The 27,552-nt window shown below is 35.9% G+C and overlaps 1 protein-coding gene across 2 annotated transcripts; it reads left to right on the top strand.

The window, feature by feature from the left end:
• LOC136846596 (serine-rich adhesin for platelets-like) lies at positions 1–27,495 on the top strand. Of its 2 annotated transcripts, none has more exons than XM_067117476.1 (9): positions 1–106; positions 3,313–4,768; positions 5,440–5,564; positions 6,368–6,520; positions 7,350–7,549; positions 8,028–8,139; positions 10,395–25,922; positions 26,158–26,237; positions 26,686–27,495. In XM_067117476.1, the coding sequence occupies exons 2-7, from the start codon at positions 3,323–3,325 to the stop codon at positions 13,162–13,164; spliced, it is 4,806 nt and encodes a 1,601-aa protein (XP_066973577.1). In that variant the 5' UTR covers positions 1–106; positions 3,313–3,322; the 3' UTR covers positions 13,165–25,922; positions 26,158–26,237; positions 26,686–27,495. The 2 variants fall into 2 exon arrangements, with proteins under 2 accessions (XP_066973577.1, XP_066973576.1); XM_067117475.1 differs by having other exon boundaries at positions 10,395–25,940.
• The last annotated feature ends 57 nt before the right edge of the window (positions 27,496–27,552 follow it).

The following is a 27,552-nucleotide window of genomic DNA, read 5'->3' as shown; positions in this document are numbered from 1 at the left end:
TCACCGAACCAAAACATGGCCGCCTCTCGCTTTGTTTACATCTGACCATCAGCCGAGTTGCCGAGGTCATTTTGCACCTAATTACTCGAGAAAATGAATTTGTAAGGTACGATGGACGTTGGTATTTATTATAATATTCAATCAAGTGCTTAAAAGTGTTTATATGGTGATTTTTAAGGATGCCAGTGGAAGTGTCAGACGCGACGAAGACCTGAATTATGAGGAGGTCTCAGGTCAGATCCGTGTGAAGTGATTTATAAGTATTGTCAGGCACCGTACTGTAATAGCTGATTCGTGTGGGCATATTTCGCGTGCTTTTATAAACTTTTGAGACCTATTTTTGGGTAGTATGTAGAACAGGGAGACAGGGGTAGGCGTTGGTGCTTTCGCCTCCCAGCGAAAACTAACTTAGAATAAACGTTGCTTTACGTTCTGTAAACTAAAACTGCCGATGTTAGCCTTAGTGTTAAGTGAGGGGGGGCCCAGGGGGAGCGAAGCCCCTCCCCCGGCCGGGTCAGGGCACGGCGCCCTAAATTAGATTAGGAAGGTAAGGTCTTGTTAGGTCAGTGTTACTCAGGGTGGTGGGTAAGTTATGGTTTTGGTTAGGTCAGTGTTGGGCCTACTTATGGGGTCCAGGGAGGGCGGAGGCCCCCCCCCTCCGGCCAGGTCAGGGCACGGCACCCTAAGTTAGGTTAGGAAGGTAAGGTCTGGTTAGGTGAGGACACTGCATTTTGGGAAAGGTTAGGCTTGGCCCGTTGTCACGGTTGGGTTTGTAGACAGTTATGGGAATTTTTATTCTTCCTACTGGTCATCTTGCCTCTTATATAATTCCAACCTTTATTATAGGTAAAAACCACTCGTCAAAGCCCTATGAAGACCTCCCACATGTGGGAATCATGGGCTTCTGTTTATTAACAGTGATAATCACTAAAAAATTCCTGTAGGGTTAGCATGAAAATGTAGCAAGGATACACATAGGTAGATGTAGCCTAAATTTCCCTAACCTAACCTCCTAAATTTCCCTAGTCTAACTTGACTATGGGTGACCTGCCCCTGCCAAATTTGAGAAGAATAAAGGACGCATCTAAATCCAACTTAAGACATTGACTCTTTACTTGGCTGTGGGCCCTAGTACCCCAGGACTCCTCTAATGTAACTCAGCCTTTTATATAGTCGAATGGGCACACTTCACATAACAGATTTACAAAATTTTGTGAATTGTGTTTTGGAAGTTGAAGCCCTTAGTTCATCTAAGTTTTTTTCAAGAAAATTCTCATAAAATCAGCTACAGAAGGACCACATGCATAGTATATCTCCCCAGGGTACTTTAATTGAATTTTTACAAGCCTCACTGATTGACTCGGGGTTTAAAAATCCACAGCATTCGTCAGGTAATGAACTATATAAGTGGATGATGTGAATCTTTTGAAAAGTTGGTAATTCACTTCTCATTCCTGAACTACTTAGAATTCATGCTAGGCAGCTAACATTAAACTGAAAAAACTTTTTTGAAAAAATGCTGAAGTCTGAAAATGTCTGGGTATTTTACATCAAGGTTTTTTGGTGTATTAGGCCTAATTGGTTGGAAATGGGAAATAATTTTTATGTAAAAGAAAAAGAGAAAAGCTCCTTTAATTGTTTGTAAGTAACACAGGCTAGAGGCACCTATTACCTCCCTTTGTCTATAAACTTTGAATGGGACACCTTCAGAACAATAACAATGAAGTTAGAAAACAATGCAAGCTTTCACATTCCATTGCACTCTATGTCCATTGCTCCCAATGGAAAAGATACCAAAATAGTACCATTCAGTCAATTCTTATATTCAGTTTGTGTTGGACTAGGAATGAAAGCATCACAGTCGAGTAATAAACTCATCCTAGCCTTCTCAGCTTAAGCCTACACAATATTTTCTCTTGCATTTTTTACATGCATCTTGCCTGACGTCTGCAGCAAACAATGGTGGCATAGATTAGCCCTGTGTAGGCAATGATAGACTAGGCTGGCACCTACTGGGAAGTCTATTCATTAGTGTGTAAGATATAGTCTAGGCTAGTACACTTAGGGGAGATAGCCTAGACCCATGAAGGTTACCTTATATTATCTTGTTTTTCAGCCCAAGAACATGCAATTTTAGATTAGAAGTGGTCCCAGTGTTCTCTGTCTTTAGTAGCCTAATCCAGAGGGATAATATTTACAGTGAAAAATAGGGACTGCTCATGACAGATGCCCTCTTGATACAAGCCAGTACTGAGATAACCCACTTGCAAATGACCATGCTGTTCCCACAAGGATAGTGGTTTGCCACTGACCCTGAGGTTGAGCATGCTGGGCAGTATGTATGCCTGCTCACCTGAGCCTACTGTAGTTAGGCCATCACTGATCATGGGAATGGCTAAATTCAGAAACTTTTTCAGATAATAAACAGCAAAGGTCTCTGCCAGATATCAGTGCATAAGTCAGTTTAATGTTTGTATCAGTAAAAGAGGCAATTTCACACATCTGTTCACAACATTGTTACGAACCATTACCTGTGGTAAACAGCAGTTCACATGTGAATTGATGCTAAGTTTTTTTGAGATGCAAAATAGTGGTTAAAATGATTACAAGAGCCATTGTTCAATTGGGTTGTAATTTTTTTTAATCTGTAAACTCAGCCCTTGAGTCTGTGCTGATGTCACCAGAGACAATGATTGTATTTTTGTGTAAAAAATAAAAAATACCTTTTGCCAGTGGAAGAAAATTCAGATATTGAAAGATGGGTATTTAGTGTAAGCATGCTTTATGAGTAAGCTCATTATGTGGAGAATCACCACTGTACTTTGAATTTTGAAGATTAAATGATTTAAATAAAAAAAAAATGATTGAATTTTGTAATTTTGCACAGTTTACTTGATTTGATTAACTGAAGGGTTCAATTGACCATGGATGCATGGATTATCAGCATTTTAATTATTGTAGTGAATATCTTTTTTTTTTTTCATGCACATTTCAGTAAGGTTTTGCCTTGTTTTGATTTAAAAAAAGAGTCGGTACAAGAGTCACCTATGAAAATGAGTAATCAAGTTACTGTTTCTTATTTCACTGGATATACATTTCATTATCGGGTGAAGGCCATGCCAAATTTAGCACTGTTTTATGAAGCTTTCCCTAAAGAAACCAGGCTTTTTGTTTATTCAAGTTGACAATTTCTTTATTGCTGGTAAGTTTAGTTTTTTGCCTATCGAGGAACCTGGTGTGTTTCTGTGTAACTATTTGCTATTTAGATTAATTTTCTTTTAAAAGTCTTTCATGTGGACATTTGTCTTTCAGGAGTCACAAAATGGAGTCTAAAAGAAGAGGAGGGAAGAAGAGAGCTAGGGACTATGACCGCCATGAAAATTCAGACCTAGAAGAGAAAATAAGTAGTTCTTCCAAAAGAAGAAAGAGCTCCAAACATGATAGTGGAGCTCATAAATCAAATAAGAGTAACAATACAAAGTCTTTCAAAAATTCAGGTGCAGAGAAACATGAGAGAGTTGTTGCATTAAGTGAGGTCACTTATCGTGAATCAGTCAGCAACACGAGTATTGAGCCATCAACAAACAGTCATACAAGGTGTCTTGCCCGTCATGTTAGGAAAACATACGCATCAAGTAGTAGCAGAAGGCAAGCAAGAAAAGAAAGGAACAAACTTAGAGGTAGTGATGAGCCAAAGTCTCTCTCAAGCGCTGTTGACGAGGAGACAGATGAAGGTGCTTCAGCTAAATGGACCAACCAGATCAGTACTGCAGGGAGTGAATCATCCTCTAAGTCTGTTCACACAGAAAAAGAAAGATTTGAAAGATCAAAGAGTGGGAACAAAAAGCATGAGGATTGTGGTGGTGGGGGATCACCTGGGGCTACAAATTCTGCTGAGGAAAACAAAGGCAAAGAGAGTGAAGTTCAAGTTATTTTACATAATTCATATGAAAAGAAGAAGAGAAATGAACTGACAGCAAAATCAACTCCAAGCTCAAAAGCCAATCAAGAGGTGGTTTCCCCGTGCACACAACAAATGAGACTTGCCCCTGGCGGTGTTGCTTCCATTGTTTTTTCTACAATACCCTCACAGTCCCACATAATGGCTAGCCCTGTGGCATGTCCTGTGACACCTGTTTTGTGCCACTCTAATACTCCTTTGATGCCATTGCAGAGTTTGGCCACTAACACCTCTGCCATTAGTTCTGTTACTGCCCCAGTTGTGGCATTGCCATTATTACCTGAAGTAACTCAGGATATTTCTGGTAATCTAGGGTTCCCTGGAAGCACACAAAATTCACTTATGCATTCTATTTTGAAGCCGGACATGAGTGTAGGTTATCAATCACCTCATGATTCAACATCTGAAGACATTCCATATTCTACCTCTGGCAGTCAAAATAATTCACACGTTGCAGTATCAGGAGGAGGTGCTCAAGAAATGCATCCTCCCAGTGACAGTGAAATGGAAATCCTAGATGTGAAGGATGAAAAAATACCTCTAATTGATATAGAGGATGATTGTGAAACACTTCTGATAGAAAAGACGGAGGAGGATTATAAACGAGAAATAAAGGACAGTCCTCCCAAAAGCCCTGATAGATCATGCTCATCAGGAAGTAACTCTGAAAATGGTGACTCTAACATAGTAGCCACTGTTAAGTTGGAAAATTGGGCTTCATACCTCCTGCAGAGATTGGAGTCATTTTTTGATCGAGAAGAAGAATGTGATGTTGTTCTCAAGTTTTCGGGTGGACAGGTTCTAAAGGTAAGTTCGTTGTGCAGTTGGACATTTATATGGATATATCTTTTTGTTTAAACTTGTCTAGACATAGAAGCTTTGGCTGTCTTGCTGTGCAGACATTCTGGAGCACTTACACCTTGCTGTTGTTTAGCCTTTTTTGCTTAAGTATTACCCACTATGAATGGTTGAGATTGGCCTTTGCATCTTTGTTACATTTTTAGCTGATAACATGCAATGATAAAATAGTTTATCATACAACTTGGAGGGCTGATAGACGACCTGTGTTGTTATTGTACTGGACAGTACAGTACAAAGTAACTGTCTTTTGTTGAAATTTGATGATGTAAACCAAATGGATGGTACAGAATATGACAGAGCATTGTTCAAGAATATGCACAACAAAGGATGTAAAATATACTTGAGTTTACATTTTCTCAAATAAACCTAAATAAATTAACAGTTGTGAATCAGTGCCTTGAGTCAAGTTACATATTTATCAGTAAATCTTTGATGAATTACTCAGGGTTTAAGCGCCCAGAAATTTTAATGCAGAGTGATAGTTTTTGAGATGGATTTTGGTTCAGTAATTTGAAAATGCCACGTATTTTCGATATTTCAAATTCAGTATTTTATATTGATATATGGTTACACAGGCTCATTGTCTTGTCATTTGATATATTCTTATGATTGTACAGGCACATCGTCCTATTATTTCTGCATGTACCTCTCTGCTGTCACAACCTAAACAACCTCAAGAGCCCGAGTCTGAGATTATTGTGCCTCCAGAGCTTGACTATGCAAGTGTTGAACCCATTCTCAGGTATGTTGTCTTACAAGATTTGTTAGACATCAAGTTTTTTCTGCAAAAAAAGTAGCTATATATTTTCACAACATTAAATGCTTATTTGTCAAGATAGAAAGAAAATTTAATCTTAATTTTCCCTTCTGGAAAGGCTGGAGCTTATATACCTAGGGTTTTATATGCCGTCAAATATGGTACATACATATAACCACACGTTGCATGCAGTACCTGTAGATTTCGTGTTTGAAAATACAGTTACTTGATTGTGAATACAAGTTTGGGTAGGCCTTGGGTGAAACATTTCTCTTTGCTAAAGTGTCATAATTTGAGGAGCTTTTTGTTTAATATACACTTGTTTTGAACATCATTAATATATATGTTTTGTCTCTCATTGTTTAAGCTTTTTTTTTTTAAGATAATGTAGATTTTCATAGGCTATTCAAGGAAAGGTTAGGATTATGGGATAGCTGAGCTATTCACTATTCCTGTTAATGCATTTTGGATGTACAGCCCCCCCGTAAACAAAACTTGTAACGTAAGTAGGAGACATGCTACATTATCATTGATTCAGGAGTATTGATATGTATTTCTTGAAAAAAAAAGTGCTGACATTTACAGAGATTTTCTTTCAGTCTGTTGCAACGTTTATATGTGAAAAGTGCTGAGAACTTACTAAATGATTTTATTGAGAATTAAACCACATTTTCATGTTCCTCTTCAGTCCACTGTACTGACCCAGGTTCTTAATTACAGTATACAGTGTAAGGCATTGGAAACAAATAATTCATTGCTCTTGAACCTCATATCTGAAAATTTTACAGGTTTGTGTATAGTGGACGCCTTGATGTTCGTGGATCAGAAACAAAGTTACCAGCAATATATATTGCTTCACAGAGACTTCAGGTGTCACTCTTGACACAGCTCATGAATCGGCGTTTCCCACATCTTAGGTGTAACAGGCAGCACACTTCAAGGTAAGGTAATTTGTTTTAGAATATTTTTGGATATAGATTCATTCACCATATCTAAGTATCCCAGCACAGCTGCTAACCTTTATTTGTTCATTACTACCCATTAATCATGAAGTTTCATTTAATGAGAAGGACATTCCCATTATGTATGGCTGTCCCTTTAGCTGCTGCTTCATATCCCCCCATATTCAGTCTCTCAACTCCAGTGTCCACTGTTCATTTGTTGCTCTACTTGATAGCCTCTGAGATACTGTCTTTATTCATGCCTTTGTCTCAGTCTAAGTTTCTTCCTTTTGGTTTTTTAATCTTTGCCTTTTCTTTTTGTTACTGTATCTGTGATCTAATCAATGTTCTCGTAAGTGTTTGGTGTGCATACGAAGATCAATGTTCATTCATCTCCCTTTATGGGATTTCATTGAGTATCCATATTTAAGTTAGATTTGGACAAGATTTTGTCCATTTTTATTTTTACATAATCTTTTGGTTCAGTAATTTGATATGTAAAATTAAGTTGTCTTTGTTCATTTTAATATCTTTGTAGCATTAGCTGTAAATGGGTTTTGTGCTGTTGTTTCTAAAATTTTAGTTTTTGTCAAAAGTGGAAAATGTAGCAGCATTTGATGCTATTCTAAGAATTGTGTAGTTTTTAATTTACTTTTTGTGTATTCATTTCGTGCTATCATTCCCATACAGGATTAGAACGTGGAAACTTGTCAGAGGTTGTTATGTCTTGCAACTCCTTTATGTGTTTGTTAGAGAAAAATCCCCTGTATAGAATTAGATGCAATGATTTTTTTGTCTTGACTCAAACCCTTGAATATTATATTTTCAGGCATCAGGTTGGCAAAAGAACAGAAAAACTGTCAAAGCACTCACGACAAAAGCATGGAAAGGGAAGAACTAGAAGTTTCCGTGTTTTTGCCCCGTCAGGTTCATCTCCTGGTGCACACTTGAGAGCAAAAAACCCCCAGAGGTTAGGTGAACGTTTAGGAGATGGTGTTGATACAAGCAACTTGAAGGAAATCATACCTGGTAAGGTTTGATACATTTTGGGATTTCTGTTGTGTTCATTTTTGTCTCATTACTGTTGTATTTGGGTAGAGATTGCTTAGATAATAAACATCTGATATGAATAGAGTAATTGTCTTCTTACCAAGTAGTTTAACCACACTACTGCTTTGCTAATAATCCTTGGAAAGTTTGAAACTATTTGCATCATACAATGCAACTTGTGCACTGGGAATTCATAATCCATGTAGTTTCATTGAATTACTGTACACTCATTAGTAGCATTATCCATTACTGTTATAAACAAAATGGACACATTGTTGATCCTTGAAGAACACCAACATTATTCTCATATTCTTTTGATATAGTTATTGTTTTCTTTACATTATTTCATGGGCTACATGAGAATACAAATGACTCAGTTGTTACTTATGTTATACTTTACAAAATATTTGTATGCATTTAGGATTGTTCAATGGTTTTTCTTGTTTCTCCACTGCAGAAGAAGTGATAAAATGTGCTGATAATAAAGAAGAGGAGGGTTTGAATGATAGCTCCATGTATTTTCTAGTCACAAATAGCCAAAAAATTGCTCAGGCCAATGCTGCTGTTAGGTATGTTATGATATTTAATTCTGTTTCATCGATATATTATGTGTTCCTACGCAAAGTACAGAAACTAATGGATTTTACTTATCTGTACAGTATTGCCAGAGAAAGAAGCCCACTCAGCAATGACAAAACTACCTGTACAGTACTGGGGTTGTCAGAGAGTGAGGACATTTATGCCATTTCAGTCTTTAGGGTGGAGAGGATAAGAGTGGTTTTAGACAGTTCAGTAGACATCTAAACCCACAGAAGGAAATCCAGGCATTAAAGTGGAGGGAGAAAAGTGGTCCATTTATAAGTTAGGTATATCTTACTAACTTTTATCTGGCCAAGTTTAGGCGTTGGTGAAGTAAACTTGACTGACGACATAACTCTGTGTAAGAGTTTGAGATGAGAGTCACCGAAGACCGCACTGGAGAGAGTAGTCAGTCCCTGGTTAACAGTGGGGGTTCTATTCCTGACTGAGCGCCGATAACTGAAACATCACAATAACTATGGTAGTAAATGGCGTTTATGTTGTCGTAAGTGCCATTAAACTGCTTAAGGGCACCTTAACTGCTTACCAACACTGATAAACCTCTTACCGATGCTGATAAACTGCTTGCCAAGGCCAAAAATTGCTTACTGTTACCGAAAATCTGGTTAACAATGGCGTTAGCAAAGTGTCGTAAACCGAAATGCCGTTAACCGATGCTGCCGATAAGCGAGGACTGCTTTTCACTACACAAAGAAGAAGAAAAGAGTTCAATCTCTTAGATATGATAGCTTCATCATGAATACTTAGAAAACATTTCTGCAAGATACCAACTTTTGGGGAAACAGGAATAAATTATATATATTTGCTTCTGAAAAGCAAAATTCTTATCAAAATTTACACTCAGAATCTCGAGTCAGTCAGTGAAATTTAAAATATGTGATTGGGCACTTTTTTATTGACTTTGGTTTTGATGGCTAAATGGCTAATGATGGAATGCTTGAACCATGCGCATACATACACACATCCTGACAATGTAGTTTCTGCTAGCTTTAGCTTTTTTTGAAGAATGTGGTAGCTAAGTGGTCTTGACATTATATAATAAGTTAATTATTATGCTAATTTGACCCTTAGTGAAGCAAGTTGGTGAGTGTGCATGGTATTTTGTACTAAGTCTGGCATCTAGAGGGCTTTGTGCCTCTTTCATTCTAGTTTGTTTTTGAGTTTCTGGCCAAAACTCAAAACCTGTTAGTTCCTGATGAGAGATTTCAAAGACTTTGTAAGAGAAGATACAAACAAGATATTGAACACTTGGGTCTGGCTCTAACAGGTGACCTTCCTTTCTGCCTTTGGGACATCACCCACAAGTAATTGGACACCTTATTAGTTCCTGTAGTGATTCAGCATGTTGCATAGTGACACAAGCTCCTAAAGGGTAATCTCACCTGCCGTTCCCTGGTTGGCTTAGGGATTGGAGAAATGGATGAATGACTAATATTTCTTTCCTCTTTCTTCTTCCTCTGTCTGAACCACAGCAGCCAAGGTTGACTGGCCTTGCACATTCAATTAATTGAGTCTCTTATATCAAGGGTTTGGCATAATGTCCCTGATGCTGAAGAAAAGTGAGCTAGATAGTTGGGTGAGTGGGGTACTCCTCATCCCCCACCTGCCTACCACTAATAAACTACGTGCTTTGTCAGCAAACTTTGTGACTGATTCCAGCTGGTACCTAGGAATACTCCTACATAAGTAACCAAGGATTTGTATATCTAGGAAAAGTGTGCTATTTTTCTTACTTTCCAAGCACAAAAGAAAAAGATGTTATTTTCGAAAGATAAAGATTTTTTGTCTCATAAGCTTTTTGATGTGTCCCTCATTTTTCATGCCCACACAGTAACACTTCAGCTATAGACCTCAACTTAATGGACTTTTGTACTAATCAGTTAACGTCATTATTTTTTGCTGTGCTGCCGTTCTAGATGTGGTACACTTCTCAGTAAATCTCATGAATTAAATGTGAGTGTAAAGTACCAGTTAGGTTAGGAACTACGTGGAATCACTCTTAGCTGTAAAATATCTAGAAAATATTCTAGTGCAAGCTATAATATAGTGTCGTTGTTACTGGGGAAGATTTTGTTACATATTAGAAAGCCAGTCTCCCAGTGTTTAGTTCAGGTGCCCTTGTATTTTCTTAAAAGTTTTTGCACTAAATTTACATATAAACATTTTGTGCATGATTATATTGTAAATAAATTATGCATGTTTTATCTGAGGTTTATTTTTTCAGACGCAAAAGGCCGGCAGAAACTGCTAGGCCTACAAGATTTGAACTGGAGGAAGAGTCAGAAAACAGCTCTGTGCAGATTGCCACATGGTCATCTAAATCACCATTACCACCATATTATTCATCAGGTTCTAATGATAATAATGATAACAGTATTTCTGTAAGTACACCAGTTTCAAATTCTACTGTGAGTGTTACCTCTCCAAACAGTGTTGCTAAGAATACAAATGTTACTTGGTCTAGTAGTACATCACCATCAAACCATTTGTCAGGTGCAAGTTCTAATGGTGAAGTAAGAGAGCTATCCATTTCACAATCTCAAGATCAATTTCCAGCCTTCTCTCAAAATACAGTAGAAAAAAGCTCATCTAATTCTCCCAGTTCAGATTATCATGATTCGCCTGATTTGGATGAAGAATGTTTGGAAGAAGAAGATACAGGAAAAGAAAGTAAAGAGTTGATGGAAAAAATCTCAAATATTTGTAAACAGTTAGAAGATGGGGATGCCGATGAAATGGGATCAAACGTCGAAAGTCCTAGTGATACACAAAGTAGTCAAGTCATGGTGAAAGAGGAGTCCAAGTCGTCTCTCGGAAGCAGTGAGGAGGATACTTCTGAAAGTAATGATTGCATCATACTGGATAGCTCAGGCCCTCCAAAAAAATCCATACTGAAAAAGAAAAAGGAAAAAAGCAGCTCTGGTAGAATAAAGAAACGGGTTTCATTTCCCCTAGATGAAAATAATGAATTGATAAATGAAGTTGCCACTTACTCAAATTCAAAAGAGCCATCACAGTCCCTCATTGATGTTCAGAAGACTGTTGGGAGTTTCAGATCAAGTGAAGATTCCCCTTCGCCAGTAAAATTAACTTTATCATTGAAGAAAAAAGTTCTGATGAATTTAGCTTTAGATGATAGTGATGTTTGTGAGTCGTCTAGTCATGGGAACGAAAGAGGTAAGAGTAAAAAGACTGGAGTTAGCTCTGGTCAGTCTACTAGTCAAGGGATCACCCAGGGGGACATGTCCAGTCATGCCAAAATTATCTCAGAAGTGTTGAAAAAGTATCCTCACCTTGTTAAAGACAGAAAAAATATTAGACTGAAGATCCTTAAGAAAGGTAGTGACAAAAGTAATGGTGGAAAGCTTGTGAAATCAAAAGTTCAATACCTTGTTTTAAGTGAAAATGAACATAAAAATAAGTCGAGTTCAAAACATGACAAAAGTTCTGTGAATGGAAGTAAGGTAGAAGTGAATTCATCTTCTCGTGCTGTAAGGACTACTCAGAAATTTAATTGCCCTGAGTGTGAAGAGGCTACATTTTCTTCATACTTTGCATTTAAAAAACATGTAACAGCTGAGCATAAGGACAAAAGCAGTTCAATTTTAGCAGGTATTGACAATGTACCATATGCTTGTTACACTTGTTTTTTGAATGAACCATTGGAGTTTGCAGACTACTGCAGCTATCAGCAACATATGAAAGAAGTTCATAGTAAAAGGGAGTCCAGGCTTTGCAGTATATGTGGTTACCGACCTGGTAGAAAATTGGAATTGGCCTATCATCAGTACATAGAACATAATAAAATACCCAGAAATGTGACATTTCCCAAGTGTGATCTTTGTGATCATGTGGCAATGAACGATGCTGCTTTATTGAAGCATCGTTCACAGCATGCAAATGCTGATAATTATACATGTTCTGTTTGTGGAGTTGCATTTCGTTCTTTTGGTGCTCTCCAAGGTCATATGCAAACTAAACTGTGTCAGAGCAAGCCAAGTGTTAGTCACAAATGTCCATATTGTCCCCAGACTTTTGCACGATCTTACAACTTGAAGGCTCATTGCAAATCCAATCACAGGGCAGCACATTTAGCAGCACAAGCAGCTTCTAATTCAGCTAATGAAAGCAAACAAGGTGAATCACAAACTAAGGTAGCAAACTCTCTTAAGAAAACAGATGGAACATCTGAAGGTGTCAGTGGAGGAGGTGGACTGATGGTGGAGCATGTATGTGAGACAATAACAGGTATGAGTAATAATCAGTCCTCCTCGGAGGCAGAGGCTCTGTCTACTGTAGCCAACAGCTTAGCGGCATCCCTTGGTTTGCCCGAAGAAACAGTAAATCATTACATGTATGCTCAGGGGAGTAAGATAGATTTTACAGCAGATCTTGATAATGAAAAATACGAAGACAATGTAGCTAGACCAAATGAAGTCAATGCTCAGCTCATGGAATCAGCAGCATCAGTTTCTGGTTATTCAGGAAATTTGCCTTTGTGTCATGATGGTACTTACACAAGTCAGACACCCATCTCGACCACAACTACTGTTGGAACATTTTACCCAGTTGGGGTTGTGCCCAGTCAACTTGTTCCAGGTCAGATTGTTTCTGGAGAGATATTACAGAGTCAGGTACTTCCAGGAACTTGCGTGAATGTAGCAGGAAGCACTGTTTTGGGAGCTCCATCTCATAGTTGGACATATGTCACTTACCAAGTCCCAACTTCAGGTGAAGATTTACCTTCAGTAATTACTGATAGTACTAATATTGCAGGTGTAAGTGCTGACCAGAATTCAGCAGCAGGAGTAGAAACTCCTTTAGGAGTTAAGAGTTCAAAGAATGAAAATGCTCTTGGTAACAGAAGCAGTGGCAGGGAGGGTCCAAACTCACTTGTGGTAATGGCAAACACTGCAACCCAAGTGAGCATTAGCCATGCATCTCATATTTCTACACCTCAAAGCTATGATGCTTTTTCCTCTCAGTTTGTATAACTCCAAAATACATCAATATGTAACATGTATTTAATGCAAGCTTTCAATTTGTTTCTATACAACAGTTTTGTAATGCCTTCAAATTATTATTTTGTTTATTTATTAGTATAAGAATGTTACCCATTTCGTAGTGTTCCGTATTTTTAATATATCTTAACATATGCTTTTGTTAGGTTCTGCAAGAATGGGATAAGAGTCATGAATCTTGCCAGCCATAAAAATAGGTGTATGTACATACCTTCTGATAAGTTTTATACATATTTTTGACAGTAAAAAAAAAATGTTTATTTTGAATTCCCAAATATGAAAAGTTAATTTTATGGAGATTAAGTTTTTAAGGTATCATGTGTGGTATGGAGATGGTGAGCAGTGGTTAAAGCTTAAGATGGTAGTGTAGATGGTATAAAGGTTATCTCTTAGGTGTTGATAGAATTTCTTTTGTAATGAGTTTGACGATCAAGGATCAAAAAAGTTCCACAGTATAACATAAAAAAAATTTGAGAAGAAATAATTTTTTCTTCTCTTCAGGAAAAGTATTTTATATCCTCAGACAGCAGTATGTTATACCATAAAGCATTTAGTAAACAATTATTTTTAAAAAAGTGTTAATGAAACATTTGACAATCCAGCAGAGATTACAGTAGCAAGTATGAACTGGGGATTATTCATGTTTTCACACTTCCATTGACATGTCATTGGTGCTATGAATTTTGTGTTTGAAGATAAGTTTAATGGAAGGAAATTTTGAATAACTGCTAAAAAGCATAAACATTAAGGTTTTTCGTAGTACACAAAATCACTTTTACTTTAATAAACAATACATTTCATATGCAAAGGTTTTAAATTTTGAATGAAATTTCAATAGTTAAATTTCCAGTCAAAAATCTCAGAACTTTGTTGCCTTCTGGCCATTTTCATAGAACTTACTTTCCATTCGTTTTTTAAATGTTTAAAAAATATTTTTGCATGTGACAAGTGAAACATATCAGAGGTGAGTTATTTAATGGTCATGTATTATCTTAGAAATGTCAAAACTTTGGATGGTAATGTTTGGTACACAATCAGTATGATGTTTGTGAAAACTTCTTGAGCCACAAAATTTTTAGCAGTGTCCACAAGGCTTTTGTTGATTTTATGTGCTCGTATGTATATATTGTTAGTGTAAATAATTATTCGAGTCTTTTATTAAAGTGTAGTAATAAGAGTCAGTACATGCACAGTGCATGTATATTCAGGATAGAAGTCTTATGGGTTTGTAACTATGTACAGCTGATATAGATCTTTTAAGTATTTGTAAGTTTATAGCAGATTGATATAACAGTTTCACTCTCATATAAGAATAATGTTTATCTTGTAGGTAATCCAGTCACTTTTATCATATTGTGATATCCTTTCTGCCACAGTGGCAAGTTTGTGACGTATACATGCCAATGAGAATGCTTACGTCCTAGAGAAGGTGGAAAGAAAACAAAATAATTTCTGGGAAAACCAGCATGAAAGATGTACAGTATATCTTGGAAAAAACCTTTTGCCTTGTGTATACAGAGCTAATGCTTTAAAGTAAATATTTAGCTGTTCATTCTCCACTTGAAACTATGATACATTCCTCCTAGCATCCTACTCTCTGGTTAGACTGCAGGTCATTGTCAACACTAGTCAGTTCATTGCTGAATGTAGCCCATTTTGGTGGGACAATCTTTTCTGTGTTTTCTTTGTTCTGTCCTTTTTGTCCTCACATACCCCTGTTGTGTGGATATTGGCTTTGTACTTTAATTGAGTTTGAAGTGTCAGAATTTTGAATAAGGACCATGCATAAAATTTCTGGTCTTTGCCCACCAATGCTGATGATCTTTAAGGTTTTCAGTACTGTATTTGTCTAACTACCTTGCTGACTGATGTTCTTATTCTTGAACAGAATTATAATATGCCAGAACAAATAGTGTTGATTTAAAAGCTTGTAAGAGTTCTCAAACTTTTTCACATTAAACAATCTTTTGGTCACCTTTGAATTTATGCAAACTTGTTTTGTGTTGTACTGTGTTTGATGACATTTTAGCTATTTATACTCTCTTTTTTTATAGTTTCATGCCCTTTCATTTTTTTAGGTTGCAAGGAATGATGTTGGTGCCACAAATTGCAAATGTGTAATTATTTTCTTACATTTGGATCTAAGGCTTTCTAGTGACAACCGTAATAAAAAATGTGAAGAATTCAAGAAGTTAAGGGGGCTTTGTGGTTATTACAATTGCATACGTGTCCTGGTGAAAAGTGACCAGTTGAGTCTGTAAATATAGTTTTACTGGTATTTATATTCACTGTACTGTACTTGGATCTTTAGTACAAAGTACTTGAGCTAGACCACTGAGTCCTTCCTAGAACTCAACCAAAGGGATTATTTATAAAATGGAAAGTTGAACCAAGAGAATGTTTTAAATTATGAAAGCTAAGAGGGAAGAGACCAGAGGAGACATGAAAAGCAAAAGGCCAGAGGCTATGTAGCTAAGTTAAAGGATGCTGCTAAGAACCAGACTACTGTAGGCATGATTCCTCTTTGCAACACTCACTGGGAGAGGGAAGTTGTTATGCAAATTTTATTTACATATTTGCTGACATTATCATTTTTACAACTAATTTTTAAAAGTTAACTGAATAATGGGCTCAGTAGACTCCAGATCATTCATATAAACTTTACATATGATTCAAGTCTGTTGCAATAAGTTGTAATTTTTTTGTACCTGTGAATTAGTGTTGAGGTAGTCATTTGTCTGTTTGTTATCTGAAAGTGTACATAAACAAAATACTGATGATATAGGCCATTGGCCTGGCTTTGCAGCTGGCTAAATTTCATCTGGATTTGAGGAGGAATGAGGTCTTTTCACACACATTCTCCATATTTCATAATTAGTATTTCATCCCTTTGAGGGAGGTACACTGGACACTGATGCTTGGGCTTTGTGAAGCAATCAAATGTAGTGTGATTGTACCCAAAATATCCCAAACAGTTATGACCTTAATACTACAAAGTTACAGTCCTTCAAGCCCCCTTGTTATTACAGAGACCTGTTTTCTAAGTGATGCTCAGAAGAACGCAGACCTCATTGCCTGAGTTACTCTTATTAAGTTAAAGCAATAAAAATTTCTCACATCAAATGCTACTATGGCAATAGTAAACTGATAGGCTATTTTAAAGCAAGTTGAATTATTTTTAAAGAACAAAATGTTGTTTTCAGTACTCTACCATTAGTGTACTAGTAAGTGTTCACCGCCCGTCCTCTCATTTCATGTAGTTGGTCTAAACAACGTGAGTGACTTACCGCAACGAGAGGCACTGGTATCTAGGGTGCATACCTAGCTAGTTGGTGGATCTCTTGAGTGTGTGTCTATGGACGTTGCTGACTACATGAATAGGCAATATTTATTTGATAGGTTTGTGTTTAAGAATAAATTTTGTTTAAAAGAATATTTTACTGACACTAGAGAATGTTTCTGCAATATTTCCCTTTTTTTTTTTTTCAATATGTACACTCTTTTAGTTAATATACTTTACTGTCATTGTTTTGTTTGTGAAAATGGGAGGAAAGTTCAGTTCACATTACTATTGATATGCACTCAACTTTACATATATGAAAGTAGTTTTAGTGGTATTTATCCCTCTCCAGAATGTTTATTTTAATATTGTTCATTTTAGTTTTGGTCTAGTCACCTTGTTAGATTTGTTTAAGTACATTGTGTGTACAGTAGTTTGTGTTGCTCTTATTTATTGTATGTAATTTCCAAGTATTTGAAAGTTGCACTTGCATATTTTTAAAATTCATTTGCAATGTATAAAGACTTTAAGTGTTGATATATGGCTGAACTTGCCATAGAAATACAATAATGGTATTGATATTTTAATTCTAAGATAATACAGTATAGCTAGTGTTGCATTGAAAGGCATGCCCCATGATGTAGTAAAAGTTTGTAAAAGATATCTCATTGGATTGACATTGCAGAGCTACTTTTAAATGTGCACGGATTCTTAGCATTATTATGTTTTTATACATCATTGTTTTACCTTTTTTACTCGACGCCATATCATTTTACCTACAATTTGTCTTTGTTGAAGTTGCTGTGCTCCACTCATTGTATGCTTATCAAAGTGCAGGTTCTTTGGTTAGCTCTTGTACTGATAGTAATGATTAACCTAGTTCTAAACTTATCAAGTTATAAGATACATTGCAGGTCTGCCCTTCTTAGCAACAAAGACCTTACAGCATAACCTAACAAAAAACACCCGTATAATAATGGAGCTTAGTGAAGAAATAGTGTACTGAACAATGAACTCTTAATTTCTTGATTTCTGATTACTGTATATTTTATAAGCTTTCCTCTGAGGTCCTTTAAAAATCTTGAAAGGAAATGAAATTAGGAATTACTGTACTCATTCCCATGCCAGGCTTCTAACTAGGGTTGGGAGAAGAGAGGCATTCGGTGCTCTACCCCACTGCACTTTATAACCAGTCTGGGCGGATTGACAGTGATAATTTGAATATGGTAGGGTGGTTCCTGTCTTGGCTGCCATAAACTCCACATCTTTACTTGGTAGTGATATGTGTGGACATGTTTGGAAAGATCTTTTTGAGGTATTTTTATTTCAGTCAATTTTTTCACATCTGATATTGTTTCCACATGTACTGTAATGTTATTTTGTTTTAATGTTTGTTTTTAATTGCTTAGGTATTTTCCATATAATCCAGTGCACTTCTTAGCTGTTAAAGCGTACATTTTTTGGGATTATCCATTGTCTCATAAAACCCCATAGGTAGTACCATTGTACATGATTTGTATTAACAGCAAAAAGTAAGATTATCAGTAGACATGGAAAGACCAAACTTTTTGCTGATCTTTGGTTATATCAATTTATACGTTTTCATCACCAGCTTAATAGTGATTGCCAGTCCAGTGGATGTTATACTAGAAGAGGTCGAATATTAATGCCATCTATTTAACTTCAGTGAAGGTGACTTTGCTAGATGAGCTATTTTTATGGTTGGTAGACGTTTACATTGCATACTGAGTAGCAAGTAAACCTCCATCCTGTGTATTGATGGTAACAGAAAGGCAGGAAATTATATGATACTGTAGAGTATAGGCCTATATCTAAACCTGGAATGAAAGGTGTTAATATAAGACTTTTTTCAAAGAATGTGTGCATGCTCTTTTTTTTTTCTTTCAAACATAAAGGCTTATCCATCTGTCTAGAATTAAAATGAATGTATGAATGAAATATTACTTCAAAGGCAAATTATTGCCATCTCTCTCTCTCTCTCTCTCTCTCTCTCTCTCTCTCAGTGTGTGTGTGTTGTTTAATTCTTATTTGGTTTGATGATGGTAAAGGAGAAAGTGAAATAGGATAATTAGGTTATACTAGATTAAATTTTTTGGTCCCTTGTGCTTACTTTCACTAACCAATACAAAACTCACCTTTTCAAATTTTATTTCATTGTCAGTGACACCCTTGTTTAAATTCCTAAGATTTTTTTTTTATAATTATCCCAAATCATAGTTATGTTCATATGGAACTAGTGCAGTGTACATAAATTCAGTTGACAGGTCAAGCATTGTTATTATGGTGGAAATTGCATATAACATCATCTGTTTTAGTAAGGAGACTGAATGATTTTTTTTTATGTTGAATGACATTGCTGCATTGATATAAACCAAATGAATTATGCATATGTCTAGATATAATGCATTCAAATATCAGTGATTTGTTGTTGTATTCACTGAATATTTTAGCTTTTGAAGTTACATAAAATAATCATGAGTGTCTCCTCTTAAGCTGTGCCCCTTCAAGAGAGTTGCTAGATATCTCTGTATTAAATATTGTGTGATGATTCTAAAAATTTATCTCGCTTTTGTGGGTAATTCTACAGTACTTAGGCTATACAGGTAGACTGAGCACATGACACCATACCAAACACAGGAATGTCAGTCATAGTATGACATTTTGGACTTAAAGCCTATTTAAACCAAACCTGTTCATAAGTAGGAGGTTGTCTGCACTGAATAAGTGACCATGTTGCAAGATTTTATCATAAGCTTGCATAATTTCTTGCTGTACTAACCTGGATTATATACTGTATATTGATGACAAATTAAAGAGGTAAAATTGGGAAAGCTTCTTTGGTTTTGTCAATGGTTGTTTTTCATAGTTACATGCTGATGTTTTATCTAATTTAGCAAAAGCGTATAACTAAAAGCTAACAATGGTAATTGTGATAATTATCATGCAGAATGTATTTGAGTGAACAGAAGTCTCAAAGTGAACCATATGGATTGGAGGTACATTCTTATAGAACTGAAGAAAAGTTGCTAGAAAATTACAGGACATTATAAATGTGTAAATATTCGTTAATTGTAACAAAATTTCCCAAACTGTAATTTTCATTACCTTCATCATTGGTAACTATGTAAGGTAGTGTTTAGTAAATTTGGATCTTATTTCCCGTATTTATAAGTCACTGAAATATAAACAGCAAATAGTTTCAGGGTTAGTTTGATAGGTCCATGATAGACTTTATTCTGTTAATGAATGATGCTGGACAGTATTTTAATGTATATGTACCACATATCTGATCCAGTTGAATAATGATTATTGCTGGAAATGATCTGATAAAAGGAAAATGATCGAAGTATCTTTCTAATGCAATTTACCAATGTGTCTTATGGATAATGGAGGAGTACTTGCTTCAAAATTTGTATGGTTTTGGAACTGGTCCAAATGATTCAGTCTGCTGAGGAATGCTACACCCATTGGTTGAGAGATAAGTTTTCTGAAATTTTTAAGATAACTTGAATTGCAGCTGTACAGTTTTTGTACTGTAACTAAGGCTTTAAGTCTTTGTTTTTATGTTTCAATTATTTTTTTAATATGAATGATGTTATCAAGTTTATATAAATTTTAGCCAATTTTTTCCTGTAAGTATTTAGCTATTGATGCATTTCTGGTATGTCTTGAGGTTAATTATGTGTATATTCAACAGTAGTGGGGTTTTAGGAAGCAAATTCAGTTACTACTATGACTGTGGTGCAATGGAGTGCTTCATTTTACGATTGTGCCAAAATATTATGCTGTATAGAGAGATCTGGATTTCATTCGGGTGAAAGTGGTTTTTTACAGTTATTTGTTTGCTGAAGCTGAGAGTAAGGAAATGAGTCCACAAATTTTGGGAAGAAGTAGTACTCTAGTTGCCAACTTCTTAACTTAAAATGAAATTTTTTATTTTAGGGAAAGTGCTGAAGGTAAAAAAAATTAAAGAATTATCTTAAATAATGTCCAGTTTTGAAAGAGGAGTAGTTTTGGACAGAGGATAGATCCATTCTTGATTAAAAAAAATGAAGATGGAAAGAAAAAAGAGGTGAAATGAAGATCAGAACATTGAAAACTAATGTCTATGAGATTGAAGCTGCAATATAGCAAGTAGTTATGTATAGGGAGGAGAACACTATACTGTATTGGAAAAAGATTTCAAATGTAGACTTAAGGTTTTCTGTTTGTAAAGAAAAAATTTTTCAGGTTAGCCTTGGAGTAGTTGAGAATATGTCAGTGGTTGCTGAATTATTTAGTGATGATAATGATGACAGCCTGAGCGTTTTAAGGTGAAATGTTTAAGGTAAAAAATAGAATGATCCTAAAACCAATTTCATAGAAAATGCTTAGAGGCCTCATTTAAGTAAAAAACTGTAGTTATTTTTGAAAGGTCAGCCAAATTGTTTTTGCTAATTCTGGAGTAATTCTATATGTTGACTGACTTAAATATAAAAAATGAGAGTGTAAGAAAAGGAAAAAAAGTGTTTGTATTTTTTTTGGTACGGTAATTGGTAACTTATGGAGATAGGATAATTCTTCTAATGAGTTCACAATCTCACATAAGCATATTTGTAAAAGCAATTTTGCCCTACGTGCAGTTTCCAGATGTAATGTATTAAATCTATCAAACACTGCACACTATGAATACAACATTATAATGTGCAGACAAAAAGACCCTGTTTGGACATTGCAACCATATATATTGAGCACTTCCTTCTGTGCCCCTGTTCGCTGGTAAAATATGGACAGATGATGTGTTACAAGAGTATATATACAAAGCATATGTAGGTGTGGCAAGTCTCTATCTTTCCTATACATTAATTTTGGAAAATTACCTCAGTACTTGATCATCATGTCATCATCAGTAACATTTTTAAGGCAGATTTTCCCCATAAGTGGTTCAGCATAAAAGCTTTTCTCTCCACTTTTGTCTTTCCTTTGTACTTGAAGCATGAATCCCCATGCAGTTTAGTACTTCATCTGTGCCATTTCCCATGATTATGGTCATCTTCTGGTCTTCATCCTACTACTATCATATTAACTATTTTTCTAAGTATTACTTGTCCTGCTTCACCACATGACTAAATTATCTTAGTCAATGAGAACTTCCTTATTTTAAAATGCTCTTCCAATTTGACTCCAGCCATGAATCTTAGCTTCTGTTGTTCCATCTCTTCAAAATCTCCATTTCCTTTGGTGCCTATGTCTCAGCTGCATTAGCTCAGTGGTCTGGTTAAACTCCTCAGCTGCATTGAGTTATACAGACCTTGTAATGTGCAAGCATAAAACATTTTTGCTCTGTTTGTTTATGGGATCAGTACCTGCACCATAGCCCAGTGTGTCTCCAAGGGTAGCAGAAATGTTTACCTCTTTAAAGGTATGCTTGCCACAACAACATGGCGTTCTTCCTCTCTGTCTTCCCCTTTTGCTGCTCATATACATTATGGGCATCAAAGATCATACCCTACTTATGTTTTCCAGTCCTGTGACACTGACAGTTCCACACTGATAATTTATCACACAACAGCTATGAGTAAAGACAGTTCATTGCATGGGCAATGTAGGATACGAACCAACGAGAACAACTTAGGTAGTTTGAATATGTTGATGAGATACAGAATGTATAGGTTAAATTATTTATTTGATGTTAAATTAATTCAGTTAATTTACTTTTAATAGATTAGTTTGGTAGATTGTAGATAGGAGATCCTCGAGTTTATTATGTGTTCTGTAAAGAATTAAAGAAGCTTTAGGACTATTAACAGTTCAAAGCAAACTTTGAAAAAATATTATCACAGAGTTTAATCACAGTTTTCAAATAAGATTAGTTCATTGATACTCAAGCATAAAATAGCAGAGGTTTTGGACCATCAGCATTTCAGAATACTAAAACTTCTTAAATGGTGGAAACAGTGTTGTTAATTACATATGCAGAGGTAAAGGAAGAACTCTAAAGAAAACAAATTAATCTAAATGTGTTTTGTTTAACAAAACTTTTTTGATCTCTTCCTTTAATTCTATTGTTAGCACTAGGATATTTTTGTTCATTAAGCAACTCTCAGGAACCTCCCAATCCGTACTCCTTTATTGTATTCTCATTATTATGATAAACAGGATCAGACCCACTGCTGATCCTTGATGGATGCCCAGTGTTGATATCACATTATATTGATACATTTTTTGCTGTTTATCTCTAGATCTTGTGTTACATTTTAGTAACATTAGCTCGATGAGTCTTTCCAGTGCCCTCTGTATTCATAAAGCCCATCTAATTGCTTGTCTTTGAACTTTATCAATAGTCATCTCAAGATTCACATATTACATTTGTAAAATTTCCCTCTTTGCATGATACTTCTCATTATAAAAACTGCTTTTGTTGTTTTCCTTAGCACGAAGTCAAAGTGACAGTTGATGATTTGAAAAATGTTTCCTCAAGTGTATCCCTTTTCGCTTGGTATATTGTTATTGTCGTACTATTTATCCACTCCTCTGGTCCCAGCCCTACCTTTATCACATTTTGAAACATTATGGTCAGGTCACCATTGACTGGTTCACCAGTTGCTAGAAGCAAAGTTATTGTTACGTATTTCTAATGGTTTTGGAGCTTTACTACTTCTATTTTGAAGGCTCCTCCTAATTACTTCAGTTGTTAAATTCTCAACTGGTCCCTCTTGTCATGTCAACATCAGTACTCGGTACTAATTTTTGTTAAATTTTTGTATAACTGGTTCATTTTCATCTAAAAAATTCTACAAAAATTAGGCATACTGAATTGTCAAGTAAAATTGCTGTTTTTTGATCGGTGAAAGTTATCATTCTAGGTTATTTATTGGTAGGTGGATTGCATGTTAAATGCTGCTTGCCATGACAGCCAATTCTCTAATTCAGTACTGTGCCATGCTTTTGAAAATGTTTCAAACTTCATTGAGGTCACTATCTATTGCAAGTTAGTCTTCTTGTATAATTTATTATGTGCAGTATAACATTAGTCTGTCGTCGTCATATTTATGTTTTAATGTTAAGTGGATATACAGTAGTATGCCAATGCAGTTACCATTTCAATGCTATACAGTATATAAGTCGTCTACACTGTTACTGCATATGCAGTGTGTTTCATTAGACTTAAGTTAAACAAACAGTCCTTCTTAATGCAAAAGAAAGGGAAACCTCAAAATTTCTCCATTGTTATTTTCAGTTATTTTAGATATGACTTACAAATTTCATTTGTGCACGGCAAGGTAAAGGAAAATGTTAAACTTGAGGACTGACTGTGGTGTGAACAATTTAGGCTTATATAGTTGACAGAGCAGTTTAAGTGCCTCCTGAGTTTTGTAGTGTTTGATATTGATTTTATCGTAAAGGCACAAAGCACAGTATGTACTCTAGCTGGGAATGTTGAGTCAAAAACAATTATTCATTTTTATTCATTGAGTTATTGCAATAACAACCAATTTCATTGTATAAAAATCATGAGAAAACCTTTGAAGAAAATGTGTACTCTTAAGTATTATAAAGAAATCTTGCTAAAGCTTAGTACAAATAATTTTTTTTATTATATTCTAGGGGAATGGGTAAGTTTGCAATGATATTGTAGTATGTGTTATGGATAATTTAATCAGGATTAGTCGTGTAAATTGAATTGAATAAACAGCTGTAAGGATTTCATTGCGATTTCTTGTAGTTTGCAGAATATGATGATGAATTTACGGTTCATTCTGTACATAGTCTCTTAATTTCCATTTCTATTTATTTGTATATTATTTACATATATTAAATTCCATGCTTGTAAATATGTACAGTTTCATGTTTTCTGTATATGCATCTCTTGTATTAGAGCATTTATATGCGTACAGTAATTGTAATTATAGAGGTAATCATTCTTGTATATAAAAGGTATCTTGCCTAACTTTTAAGTAGGTATAGTTTGAGTGATATATATTTAAACATTTATATTTAAGATATGGTATTGTACATAAGACTTTTATTATGTAAATTTTCATTTGTGTCTGTTGTATCATATTGTATTTCTGATTTTATAATAAATTACCCAAAGCAGGAGATTGGTTTTGCATTACAAAACCTTGTTGGTTATAGATTGTTGTTCAAAAGATTTGCTTGTACATTCAATTGAGTTTAACTGTCGCAAACTATATGAAGCTGGTAAAATGTTGAAAGATGCTGGATGCCTGCCCATGAGGGCATAAAGGCGAAATAGGATGCTGATAAAGCAGCCAGAGCTGCAGTTATAGTAAAGTTAAGTATACCTTAGATTTACCAGACCACTGAGCTGATTAACAGCTCTCCTAGGGCTGGCCCGAAGGATTACACTTATTTTACGTGGCTAAAAACCAACTGGTTAATTAGCAACGGGACCTACAGCTTATTGTGGAATCCTTATATTATCGGCGCTGAATGGCCTTGTTGGCCCCAGTGCCTGGGCTTTTGCCCTAAATATCATACATCCATCCATCCAAACCACATTATAGCGAGAAATGAATTTTTATCACCAGAAATAAATTCCTCTAACTCTTCATCAGCCAGCCGGAGACTCAAACTTGGGCCTACCGAGTGATAGGCCACAGCTCTACCGACTTTCCCAACGAAGAGCTTTGCAGTTATAGTAACCAGATGGAACCTAACCACCCCGTTCAATGATTATTTAATATCTCTAAAACCCATCACGTTAAATGAATGCCATTGTTTATGGAATACTTAACCTGATAACAACACAAACAGTTTAATTATTATTATTCAGAAGATGAACCCTATTCACATGGAACAAGCCCACAGGGGTCATTGACCTGAAATTCACGCTTCCTAAGAACATGGTGTTCATTTGAAAGAAGTATCAGAATGTAACAGGAAATAGAGATCAGTTATTAGAAAAGAAAAAATAAACCCAGGGTTGAATTATGGCATTCTTGGATCCAAAATGAACGCGACGCTGAGTTCATTTTAGGTCGTCTTCGAATTGGCCATATCCGTTTCACCTATGAATACTTAATGGATAGCTTATATGATTTTCTCGATAAAAACTGAACAAATAACCCAATTTGGTATTACAGGCGAGCTTGTTATTCAAAATTAGATAATAACAGGCAATCTCGCTGTAGGGATACACTAACTTCACAACTCCAAAAAAGGCAGAGATGCATTATGCCGAGCCCGCTCACACTCCTGCCATCTACCGCTCGTTCGACAAGTGGTTTAAGGGTCCTTGTTGGTATGACAATACTTCCGGTTCCGCTGTCCATAGCTCCTTCCTCGTCAGCGAATGGGTTACGGTTATGCGGCGAGAAAAACCATCTAGTAGCTAGCAGGTTTAATAAACTACTGGTAACTAGTACGAGGTGTCCCCGCGCGTAGAAGATTCACCATTATTCGTTTATTACTCGTGTGTCGTTAGGTAACGCGTTTGTCTTGTGTAAGGATCTTAACTTATGAGTAGTTTGTTAATGGTTGATTTATTGTGGATAATTTGTTAACGAGCTAGTCACTTGGTGTAGGCCTATTGAAGGATTTTCAACGGCATGGGTGCTCTTATACCGCCGTCATTTCAAGGCTGAGTTTGTTTAGTCTGGATGCGTGCCGTTACTTCTTAGTTGTGATAATTACACTAAATTGCTATTATACCTTTTCAGATTTTGGGCTTGCGAAGTAAAAAGGATTGTCAACTTCTCAGGACGCCGGTGGTAATTATTTTTTAACTCTAGATTAAGCGGTAAGAAACATTCTTCTTTTAGTATACTTGACTTTAACACTTGCAAGCTAATCCTCCCCCCTTCAGGGGCGGGGCCCCTGAGGTGGGGGAGGATCTCTTCCTGGCGAACGGTAGATTTTCTACCGTTCGTCAGGAAGGGGGCTTGCTTTTTTTTTTTTTTTTAGTCCTTAATATAGTGACAAAATTTGCATTAAAATTAGTTAAGACTCCATGGCTGAAATTATGAAATTCTGCCGTATGTATAATACTAATATGAATTCATAAACGTTTGCTTTTCACAGATCAGCTCTGTGGAGAGTAGACTAAAATTAAAATCCTTGTACTTGACACTCTTCTTGTCTCGTTTAGTCTCAAAAATACAATAGTTAACAAATTTGCCAAGCCCTTGGTATTCAAGGTAACGTGCAAGGAAAGTTATTGGGCTAATGATTTCCTCTTCTCTTGTCAGGTTGTGCTGGAGTGGTCTACTGGCAGTATTTGAGTAATCTCGGCTAAGCTGAGATTACAGTTGTTACTGAATCCGGGTTCCCGAATACTCGTACGGGGAGCAACGGGATGATAGGTTTAGTCTAGGCCGAAATAATCCTAACCTGGATTGCCTGCTTGCCTTAAATTCATTGACTCCCGGTAAGCTATTGACTGATGAGGTGACACCCCCCTCACCATAAGAAAAACTGCATTCTGTTTTTGCCTGTGGGCAATACTTAGCAAGGGTGTGAAATTTGCAATAATATAAAAATACAATTACATCTATACATGGACATTCTCTGTACCTATTTGTCATGTAAAAATATTCTTTAGGTTGAATATAGCTTATTGATACAGAAACGCCCCCATACTGTACAGTTGCTAGAATCATGGATTGTTCACAGGTTTTTAGTAAAAAAAGCATTCATGAAATGTTTTAAAATGCACTTAGACTTCTCCAATAGAAGTGAGGTTTAGTTCTTGATGAAAATTTTGTGGGAAAAATGCTTGAGCAGTAAATAATTACCACTGCTCAGTCAGTGGTCTGGTTAACTGTGTTAATAATAACTGCTTAGAGTGCAACTGCTGCTTCCAGAGAACTATGGAAATACTGCTCGAGTCAGTGGTCTGGTTAAACTGTTTTAATAATAACCGCTCAGAGTGCAACTGGAGCTTCCAGAAAATTATGGGAATACTATCATAGATGATCAGAAAATGTCTATGCATCCACCCACAAGTAATCATTGTGGTGGCATTTGTTAGAACGAAGAAATTAAAATGATTGTCATGATTTGAGATTTTTTATGTCGCACTCGTTACGATAAATATCCCCGTGGGGTTGGTCCCG

Source organism: Macrobrachium rosenbergii, chromosome 15, assembly GCF_040412425.1.
Source record: "Macrobrachium rosenbergii isolate ZJJX-2024 chromosome 15, ASM4041242v1, whole genome shotgun sequence".
NCBI lineage: Eukaryota > Metazoa > Arthropoda > Malacostraca > Decapoda > Palaemonidae > Macrobrachium > Macrobrachium rosenbergii.
The sequence above is the reverse complement of the archived record's forward strand: the minus strand, read 5'-3'. Positions and strand labels throughout refer to the sequence as shown.

Excerpts from the sequence above, each read along its gene's own strand:
- LOC136846596 (XM_067117476.1), top strand. The coding sequence starts at position 3,323 with ATGGAGTCTAAAAGAAGAGGAGGGAAGAAGAGAGCTAGGGACTATGAC. Across the intron at positions 4,769-5,439 it reads CGGGTGGACAGGTTCTAAAG|GCACATCGTCCTATTATTTC; the intron begins GTAAGTTCGTTG and ends ATGATTGTACAG. Across the intron at positions 6,521-7,349 it reads AACAGGCAGCACACTTCAAG|GCATCAGGTTGGCAAAAGAA; the intron begins GTAAGGTAATTT and ends TTATATTTTCAG.